Below are 11,002 nucleotides of genomic sequence, written 5' to 3' on the forward strand. Positions count from 1 at the left end.
CAAAATCACTCACTCTCTCTCATACACATAAAATCAATAACTTTTTTTAAAACTCTCTTTAAAACAAATTTTCAAAATTATTTCTAAAAAAAGATAAATTAAACAAATTTTCATACTTTTTATATCAAAAATTCCTCTACAAACACAAACAAAAAAATAATTGTGGAAACTTCCATTGACTAACTAATAAAAAACCACTATTTGCTGTGGCACATTTTGCTTCCCCTAAAAATTAAACCCAAATTCCAGGAAGCTTCGCGTCCGGACCAATCGCCTCGCCCACCTCTCTCCTTAATTGCCTTATTTGACCACACCACTTCCCCCGAGTCCACCCCCCATCTCTCTCTCTACTCTCTATTCTCTATCGCGCCTCCCTCTCTCAACTATCGATCTAGGGTTTTTCGATAGGGTGAGAAATCACTCCGTCGATTCTCGCCCTTCTCTCTCAATTCAACTCTCCGATATCAATCTCTCGATTCGATCTTGATTCTTAATTCTCAAGAGCAATGAAGGTTTCAAACGATTCTTCGTGTTTCGGAGACTCACAGAATTGGCCTCCGGGGTTTCGATTCCACCCGATGGACGAGGAGCTCGTGCTTTACTATCTGAAGAGGAAGATCTGTCGGAAAAGGCTCAAACTCGACATCATCGGCGAGACCGATGTCTACAAGTGGGACCCAGAAGAGTTACCTGGTATGGATCTATATTCATTTGCAATATTGATTTCTTCCTACTCGATTTATTCATGTATCTGATCTGTTGGCATGCTTTTTCTGTTTTAGTTGATTGATTCTTCATTTGGGTTTGCTATTAATAGGGTTATTGGTTATATGCTATGTTCATTGATTGAGTTTCAGCGTTTGGAGTAAGTCAACGTTTTGTTTGGTTGGTATTGGTATGATCTGTCTTATTTAGGTATTTGATTTGCATTTGGTTTGATATATTGTTTACTTGGTTGGGTTTAATCCATAGTTTTGTTCGGTTGGTTGGTTTTGTTGATTAGTTCTTGTTTGGTTGTTTAAGTATTGTTGAATTCTTGATTTGGGTTTGGTTGGTTTGTTGATTAGTTCTTGTTTGGTTGTTTAGTATTGTTGAATTCTTGATTTTGGGTTCAGTGTTTGCTTCATTAGTTCTTGTTTGATTGTTTAGTATTGTTGAATTCTTGATTTGGGTTCGGTTGGTTTGGTTGATTAGTTCCTGTTTGGTTGTTTAGTATTGTTGAAATCTTGATTTTTTGGGTTCAGTTGGTTGGTTCGCTTGATTTGTTCTTGTTTGGTTGTTTAGTATTGTTGAATCTTGATTTGGTTCCACTTTACATTTTTCTGTGGCTTATTGTGTCATGTGCTGAAGAATTATCAGCCTGTTGTTCTATGCAGGGGGAATTATTGAAGGGAAAAGAATTACATAATGAATTTGCAAACTATCTTGCTATGTGATGTGCTTTATTTGGATCTGATGATTTGATGCCTGCCCTATTTGTCTTCCTATACACTGATGCTGATTCTTTGGAAATTGAATTATTGTTTAGCTAATTAATCTGGCTGATTGAAACATTGGGTGTATGGTTGTTGGTGTGGAAGTCTAGAGATTCAATGATTTGTACAGAATAAACTGGCAATGGTTTGTTTATCTTGATGTTTTTTTGAGTCACATTCTATATTGTACTTGTATGAGAGTTTATAAAATTGGGTTTAAAGTTTTAGTAGCTCGTTATTTTGTTGCTTTCAATTTATTGACTTTGCGTTAATGATCTGGGCAATTGATTAACTAAATTTTTTTTTTGTTTACAGGGATATCAAAATTGAAAACTGGGGACAGACAGTGGTACTTCTTTAGCCCCAGAGACAGGAAGTATCCAAATGGAGCAAGGTCAAATAGGGCAACCAGGCATGGGTATTGGAAAGCAACGGGGAAAGACCGCAATATAACATGTAATTCTCGTGTAGTTGGGCTGAAGAAAACTCTGGTTTTCTACAAAGGCCGTGCACCTAGTGGTGTACGCACGGATTGGGTGATGCATGAGTATACTCTGGATGAGGAGGAGCTCAAGAGATGCCAATCTGCACGGGATTATTATGCTCTCTACAAGGTCTACAAAAAGAGTGGACCTGGTCCTAAAAACGGTGAGCAATATGGGGCTCCTTTTAGAGAAGAAGACTGGGCTGAAGATGATGACATAGATGTTAATGGCCATGCTGACCAGGAGAATTCTGTGGTGCAGCAGGAAAATTCTTTTAAGCAGGTTAATGACCTTGCTTCTGTTGACAACACCGCAACTAATGGTCAAGTGCAGCTCCCACCTAATGACCTTGATGAGTTCATGAACCGAATTGCAGATGAGCCTCTGCCTGGCCAACCTCTTGCTGCATTTTGTGGTTATGTACTGCAAGAAGTTTTTGGTGAGGAAGAAACCCAAAGTACCTTGGTGAATCAATCCTTTGGGGAAGCCAATTTGAATGAAAGGAGCATGTCACTCCACACATGCGGGGAGAAAAATGATGTGCAGCCTGGCTTTGACCTGACTCAGACGGCCACCTCGCACTTGCTACTTCACGAGACATCTGAGGTTACATCTGCTCCAAACATTCATAGACATGAACCGCATGACACTGAGGAGGATTTCCAGGATGATTTTCTTGAAATGGATGATCTCACTGGGCCAGAACCTACAATTCAACCTGTTGCCGTGCAGTTTGACGAGCTTGATGGGTTGTGTGAGCTGGATTTGTACCAGGATGCAGTCATGTTTATTCGGGACGCGTGTCCTATGAATCTGGGACCAGTTTCTCATTCGTATTTCGACAATATGGGGAATGAGATGGTACACCCAGTTTCGAATCCATGTTTGAACAACCTCGAGAATGAAGGAGTGAACCCAGCTTCACACTTGTACTTAAACAACCTTGGGACAGAAATGATGCACCCGAATTCACATTTATTTTGTAACAATCTTGACATGGCTAACCAGTTGGATTTTCAGCTGCAACACGATCCCAATGATGCAAGTCAGATCAGCAATCAGATGTGGAATCACAATATTGTTAGTCCAACAGAATCCAATCAGGAGGCCATTCCTCCACCTACCTCAGGTATACAGATTACTGAAAATGTCATCGACTACACATGTACTTGGCTACCAGCTTGGCTGTGATTTACTTCTACATCTTTCATTTTTACAAATATGCTTTCTATGTTGGCTAACCTCTCAGAGCTCTTGATCAGATGGATGGTTTTGCTAGACCATGTCATCATCTACATGGCAAGAACTCTTGTGCCCCATTGGAAAAGGGGGAGTTTGAGCCAGCTTCAAGAGCTCTTTCGCTAACATATAGTGTGGTCTGCGCTGTTGCTAATGTTGGCAGTTTCTGGTCATTTTAGGTGTAATGTATGATGTTAGTTCTGCAAATTTTCCCGCTGGAGTAAATCAAAATCAAAACCAAAATCAAATTGTCAAAGAGGATGAAGGTGGAAGCACGTGGTTAGCTTCTTTATGGGCCTACGTGGAGTCTATACCAGCCACTCCTGCATCAGCTTCAGAGAATACTGCCCTGGTGAATAGGGCTTTTGAACGAATGTCTAGCTTCGGTAGGATTGGTGGCAAAGTAAAAGTAAATGCTGGAGACACAAGTTTGGCCTCAGGTAACCCCACTGCAACACTGAGAAGGTCCAGCAGTAGTTGGTATAACAGTCGATATTACATTTTTGCTGTTATTGGAGTTTTGTGTGCTATCTTGTGGGTGTGGACAGGAACATCTGTGGGAGTATTGGGTAGACACATATCTTAATGAATTTGTGTTAATGAATTTGTGTGTACATGGGAAGTTGGAATTTTTGCTGTTTTGTTTCCAGTACTTCACTGGAATCAAAAGAAAACTCAATGCAAAATTAATATCAATTATTGAAGGTATATAACCTTACAATCTAGTGATTATTAAGAAGAATAATGCTATATGTATTAGTTAATGTATTAATTAGTATACTAACAGATGATAACACATGATATGGCATAATTTTAGAGGTTTTGGGTATTTGTAATTTGTATAATATGTGAGATTAATAATAATTAGTTGGTACATTAGTTAGTACATTAATTGATGCATGTAGCGTCACCGATAATTGTGTAGGCATGTGGGTGTGCGTCTTTTGTTTTTATCACAGGGAATTTTGTGTGTTGGAAGTCTATTCACTTTTTCCTTGGGGTCATCTTTAGGTTAGTTGTAGTTGTTGTCATCCCCACACGGCTTTTGGGCATAGCAACAGAAGCATTTTGGGTGCACTCGGATGGCTTAAATGGTGAAGCCGTCTGCCTGGCTGTTTCTTGTGAATATTTTTGCTGCACTCGTACTGTTTTGATTGGATTGTGTTAGACAATTTGGGTTTGGACAATTTGATGTAGTTTCTTCACACAAAAAAAGTTTGCACCCCATTTGTAATTATTTTTGGTATTTGTAATTTTTCCTAATGTTGTGTTTGATTGAGGGATTTGAGGAGGGATTTGGAAAGGGAAATAGAAAATGTAGGTGAAATATGGATAAAATATATTTATATTTTATTTAATTTTACATACTTTTTTCTAATTTTTTTCTAAATCTCTCAACCAAACACAACACAGTGTAAATAGCGTAAATAGAATGTGTATTAGACAATTTGGGGTTTGTACAATTCGATCTGGTTTCTTCACACAAAAAAAGTTGCACCTCATTTTTAATTATTTTTGATATTTGTAATTTTTCCCAAATAAAATGTGGTATAAATATAGGAGAAATTTAACCGCAGTGGGTAGACAAAAAAAAATAATAAATAAAAATAATAAAATAAAATAAAATAAAAGATTACAAAGATATGTAGGGTGAAAGTGGTGTTGTGATGCTTGCACCCTTTTATATTTGTGTGTAAATTTTTTTCACATATAATTCCCCCATAAATATATAGTAGGCGTGCTTTAATTACTTTTCTAGGCACGTAGAGATTTGAAAAGAATTGTAATGCAAGTTTTTGATTACTGCAAGTAACTTTTTTTTTTTTTTTTTTGAAGTTACATAAATTTTGAAAGAGCAACTTCAACAGCAAAAAAAAATCAATAGTTAAAATTATAATTTAGTAATGAATAGTTCAAAAGCATAATTGTTGTTTTAACGGTGAAATTGTTATTTTTAGCTTAACCAACATAGGATTAACATCAACTAGTCTACTGATGGGATGGCAATTTGAGCGATTGATAGGTTTGCAAAATGTTCTCTAGTCATAGATGAAGTTTGTGTCAAATTTAGTACAAGAGATAGCTGTTGTTATTCTAGTAGCATCAATAGCAGCTCGTTAGAGTTTGCAAAATTTCCACACCTGCTATATTATAGTAATGGCAGTTCCAATACTGGCCTCGTTTGAAAAGTGGCTATTTTAGTTGGTTATTTGGTTATTTTAGTGGCTATTTTAATTTTTGTGTTTGGGAGATGAGATGATTTTTTAGTTGAGTTATTGTATTGAAAAGTGTGTAGAAATGATGTTTAAATTTAAAATGACAAATTTATTCCTAAAAATATATTTTTTTAAATTGATATCAAGGGGTAAAATGGTAATTTATTTATTGATGGGACAAGGGTTGTAGCTGACAGTGTAGGCACAGCCTACACTGCCGGCTGTGCAGAATTTTTTTTTTTTTTTTTGAAAAGGGTTGCAACAGTGTTGCTTTTAGGTTAATTTGTCAAAATAGGCTATAATAGCCTTATTTTGTGCTTCCCAAACAGCGCCACTGTTGGAGTTGCTCTTATGTGAGCCATGTTATACAAAATCTTATTTGATATTTTATTTTCTCATTCTTGAACACATGAATAAGGATTCACATCTAAGAATGACAACGGGGCGGGGTCGGGGATTACACTCCCCGTCTCTGATGGTGAAAATTTTTTCGTCCCCGGCCCCCATCCTCGACGGGGAATCTATCACCACCCCCGTTCCCGCCCCCAACGGGGATCGGGTTTCCCCGACCTCGAAAATTCCCCGGCCAAAAAAAAAAAAAAAAACCAATTTTAGAAACATCATCAACAATAACAACAACAACATTTTCAACTAATCTGAGCTCAAAAAACATCTATCAAATCAAACAACATCTGAGCTCTAACAGATCTAACAAATCAAAAACATAATCATTTTCATCAACAATAGATCTTCATCAACATTTTTATCTTCATCATTTTCCAGATCTGAAGAACAAACCAAAAAACAAAGAGAGAGACAGAGAGAGTAACTAGAGAGGAGATACCGTGAGAGACAAAGAGATATCGTGAGCGGGAGAGGAGGAGCCATCGCTAGTGAGAGAGAGAGAGCTGCCGTTGTGATGTCGTGAGGGAGAAATGACGCCAGTGAAAAAGAAAGGACGAATCGCTGCTGACCAAATTGGTAAGGAGGGAGAGAGAGAGAGAGAGAGAGAGAGAGAGGATCCTTTGAAAATCGGCGGTGAGGGAGAGCGGCGGTGAGGAAGGAGCGGCGGTCATGTGTGTGTGAGAGAGAGAGAGAGAGAGAGGCCATATGTTCTATTTGTGTTGTATGTTAACCATACCCTAAACGTACAACACACACACACACACATATATATATATAAATAGGATTGGGGGCTAAACGGGGCGGGCCAGGTTCGGGATTGGAAAATGTATCCTCATCCCCAGTCCGAATATCATCAGGAATTTATTTTTGAATACCATTCCCGACTTATTGGGAGTATTTTTGGAAAAAAAATTGCTCAATTCGAGGTCGGGAAGTCAGGTTTCCGTTGGATCGGATTTAAATTGCCATCTCTATTCACATCAATAAATGCCTATGAGATCTATTCATTTATGTGTTTTTTTTTTTTTTTTTTTTTTTTTTTGTTAATAAGATAATTTTTAGTTTAAAAAAAATTAAAAATTCAACCAAATAGAATCTTTACAACTCTGAAGTTGTCAGTAATTTGAATTTCTCACTTGTATATGGTATTATTTCCTGTGCAGTCTTTTGGCCAGCTAGGTTTTTAACTCACATCATTTTTTATGTTTTTTATTCACAAAAATATAAAATAGTCAAAAAAAAAAATTTATCTTTTAAACAACTTTTCAAAACGTTACTGCGTTCCACTTATTTGGGTTTTCTTATATTAGTTATGCAATTATTTTTGAGACTTCTAAATGAGGAGCTCTAGAAGAGGAGCTCTAGAGGTGGGTTTCACTTTATGATTCGATATTTTGACTTGTGATGTTGCATTTTGTTTATTTATTTATTTATTTATCTTTTATAGATTGCCACATCATTAGAGTTAGCATTAGAGTTTCAACTCTAGTGCTCTTTATCATCACTCATTAGTTATGTACCGTATTAATAACGGAGTGGTGATTCATCCCACTAATTTTTGGACCACTAATAGCTCTAATGAGCTTAAAAAAAAAAAAAAAAAAAAACTCAAGCCAAAACATCACATCACTTTGGTGGGGGCCACTGTGCCACATCATTAGTGATGCTCTAGAGCTCCCAATTTAGTGCTCTAAAACATTATTCATTAATAACGGCATTGCTATTTTAGTTTAAAATTAATTATATTTTTTATATATTATTAGCTCTAAAAAGAAGACTTGTATATATTTTTTAATTAATAATTTATTTTCAGCATAATATTACATATTAATTACACCCGAAAAAAGGATGTTCTTCACAAAGTGGATTTGAGGGGCTGTTAAGCGTTGTAAGGCAAGGGCTCACCATCTACTTCATTTTAATGATTTGAGCATGTTATTTTGTTCGCTTATTTGTGTGTAGATTGATTTAATAATCATAATTTATGATTTTGTTAAATTTGTTTTTAAAAAATTGATGATATATTTTTTAAAATATCATTATTGTCTATTTTTTGAGACAAATATTATGAAAATTTGTTATTATAATTATCAAATTAATTTATTTTTTTGGTAAATAATTTACATACATAATTCAACGAATTGAATAATTCAGATATTGGGAGTAGTGCCTAGGATGGGCCTCAAAACGCTTTTTAATAACACAACACTTCCAAAGTGGAGTGACAGAAGTGAAGAACTGTAATAATGCCCTAATTATGTTCTTGCGATAAATAATATTACCCCTAAGTAAATTATATATTTTTAAGAAAAAATTATGCTGGTAGTACTTATATTTTGTTTATTGTGTAATTTTACTCTCTACACTTTTAATTAATTTAATTTTGACTGTTGATTTTATATTTTATGTCAATTTGATCTAATTGATAATATTGTTAGTGTTTTTTTTACAAAAAATGATCGTTGAATTGATTGAGTTGAACTCATTGAGTTAAGTAAATTTATAATTTTTCCTTTAAGAATATGACACATGTCACATATATACATATTTTTCATAAAAAATATTAAAAGTTATTATCAATTAGACTAAATTAAGATAAAATTATAAATTCAGGATCAAAATTGTGTTAATTAAAATTATAGGGATCAAAATAACACAAGAACCAAAGTACATAGATTATTATTGTAATTTTTTATTTTTTTAATATTTTGTTAACATGTGTTCTGTAGACATTGTTTAACAAAACTTCAAATAATTGTTTATTATTTAAAGCATGCATTTTTTTATTAAAAAATGAATAATTTTTTTGAACTTATTACAAATTTGATAATTTTATCCTTCCATGAGGGGAGGATTAGAAAACAAAATTTTAAAATAGGAAAAATAACGATTTAATAGAGAATGGACAATTTATTACAAGTCAATGGGTAATTTTATTGAAATTTCAAAAGGCATGAGGTTAGGAAACACATCTGGTTCACTTCTAGTTTATGTCAATACAGGGGGCCTTGCAAGGTCTGTGTTTGACGATAATTTTTTCTTACTTTGTCAATATAGGGGGCCTGGTAAGTTCTGTGTTTGACAACAGTTTTCCTTTTTTTTTTCTTTGGATCCACTCAAGAGTAAATTTGAAAATTAAGTGATATTTTCTAATTGTATGATGCGAACAAATAAGAAAAATCAACCAGAATCAAAACTAAGCTGGGCATGTGGAAACCTGCCAGGGTAGCCTAGTTAGTCGAGGGTAAGGGACTAGGGACCTAAGAGTATGCTCCTCTCAAAGTTTCAGGTTCGAATCTCACCCTCAGCTAGTTACTGGCGGGTCACTGTGTCTTTGTCTGGTCGATTGGCTCAGGGCTCCAAGATTAGTCGAGGTGCGTTACTTCGAGAGGGTGCTGACTCGGATACTCGGTTATCCAAAAAAAAGAAGAAGAAAAAGCTGGGCATGTGGAATGCACCCACTGACCAACTAGAGTACTCCCTTGGGGGTTCCGAAGGATAAACTCTTTTTTATTGATAGAAGAAAGGATACAATTTGAATTCTCTAATATGTTCAAATGTTGTGAATGTTCTTATGGATTTTTTCTTTTTCCATTCTTTGTAGCAATGGTAATGTTTTGTATGATTTGGTGTTTTACTGACAATTTGTTTTTAATAATATAATCAATATCATCCACCACAAATTTCATTCTCACCAAGTAAAAAATAAAATAAAATATTTGTACCAAAAACAAAATTTAGTTGCACCTATTTTCATACTATCTTATGATTTTTCCTATTAACTTGTGCATATATATCATTAGGTTTGCTTTGAAAGATGCCAAAAATTCAAAACTCTAGCAAGGAGAAGAGGAGGCAACCCCACAAAGACTACTTTAGTGAGCATTGCTGTGCAGTTGGTCTGAGACTCGCAAAAAATATTATTATAGAAGACATCATGAAGAAGTCTTTGTCAACCAGTAAATCCCGAAACCTTTTCCCGGGAAAAAAGGCAATGAAGGAGTATTACTTGTGAAATTTTATAATTTCAAATGTTTGTAATAAATTCAATGAAAATTATTGGTGAAATTTTCATTTGGCTCTCAGTAATATGGTTTTTGATACATGTTATTTAGTGCTAGTGTGATTTGTGTCCGGGACACTACGTTTATGCTCAAGGTGTTATAATGCTATTGTCATTAAATTTAAGAAAAAAATTATATCAATAGTTCTTACATTTTGTTCTTAGTATTATTTTGATCTCTACAATTTTAATTAATTCAATTTTCACTCTTAATTTTGAATTTCAAGTTAATTTGGTCCAATCAACAATGTTATTAGAGTTTTTTTTACAAAAAAAGATCACTCAATTTGTTAAGGGTAACTCACTAAATTGATAAAATTTATAGTTTTGTTCATAAACGTATGACCTATGTTGTTTATATACACATTTTTTAAAATAAAATAATACTAACAATTGTAATTAATTACACCAAATTTAAATAAAATATTTTTTTAATCACAATTGAGTTAATTCATATTATAAGAACTAAATTGACAAAGTATAGAACCACCAGTGTAATTTGTTCTAAATTTATTATAATTATTAGTATTATTATTTGTGTGTGTGGATCTAGCCCTTAAATTAGCACTGTTTGTTTGGAAGATTTGGTAAGAGATTTTGAAAAAGAAAGCGAAAAGAAAGGTGAAATGTAAATAAAATATATTTATATTTTATCTAATTTTATATATAATTTTTCTTTTATTTTTCAATCCCTTTTCAAATCTCTTAGCCAAATACTGTATAAAAGTTAAACCTAAAATTAATATGATAATATTGAAAGCCGATTATCAATCATTATAGCTTATGATATGTTGGATTGCACTAGACCTATCCGACTGTAATCTTGTTATTTTTTTTGTGGGGGGAGGGAATTTTGGATTGTTTAGTTAAACTTATTTCAAATAATTCTAACAACTTATTTTAAGTCAAAAAAGTTGATTCTAAGAAACTGCTCACCCCTTGTGGACTGTTTGGTTAAACTTATTAAGTAATTTCTGATTCTAACAACTTATTTTAAGTTAAAAAAGTTGATTCTGAAAAGCTGCTCACCCCTTGCTTCTGATTATCAGCTTCTGTTGTGAACATGTTAATTCACGATTATACTCTTAATTTTTTTTATTTTTTATTTTTTTAAAAATA

General features: G+C 34.0%; 1 protein-coding gene across 2 annotated transcripts; it reads left to right on the forward strand.

Annotated features, from left to right (window-relative positions):
* The first annotated feature begins 218 nt into the window (after positions 1-218).
* On the forward strand, positions 219-3,920 carry LOC114289816 (NAC domain-containing protein 17). 2 transcript variants are annotated; one of them, XM_028233628.2, is made up of 3 exons: positions 219-693; positions 1,791-3,089; positions 3,223-3,920. In XM_028233628.2, exons 1-3 carry the CDS (start codon positions 507-509, stop codon positions 3,237-3,239), a joined length of 1,503 nt encoding a protein of 500 aa, XP_028089429.2. In that variant the 5' UTR covers positions 219-506; the 3' UTR covers positions 3,240-3,920. The 2 variants fall into 2 exon arrangements, with proteins under 2 accessions (XP_028089429.2, XP_028089428.2); XM_028233627.2 differs by having other exon boundaries at positions 3,379-3,920.
* The last annotated feature ends 7,082 nt before the right edge of the window (positions 3,921-11,002 follow it).

The sequence above is a fragment of the Camellia sinensis genome, chromosome 3 (genome assembly GCF_055761805.1).
Source record: "Camellia sinensis isolate YWXY chromosome 3, ASM5576180v1, whole genome shotgun sequence".
In the NCBI taxonomy this organism is placed as follows: domain Eukaryota; kingdom Viridiplantae; phylum Streptophyta; class Magnoliopsida; order Ericales; family Theaceae; genus Camellia; species Camellia sinensis.

Coding starts and splice junctions, on each gene's coding strand:
- LOC114289816 (XM_028233627.2), top strand. CDS start 507: ATGAAGGTTTCAAACGATTCTTCGTGTTTCGGAGACTCACAGAATTGG. Junction 694..1,790: donor GGACCCAGAAGAGTTACCTG/GTATGGATCTAT, acceptor TTTTGTTTACAG/GGATATCAAAATTGAAAACT. Junction 3,090..3,378: donor CATTCCTCCACCTACCTCAG/GTATACAGATTA, acceptor TGGTCATTTTAG/GTGTAATGTATGATGTTAGT.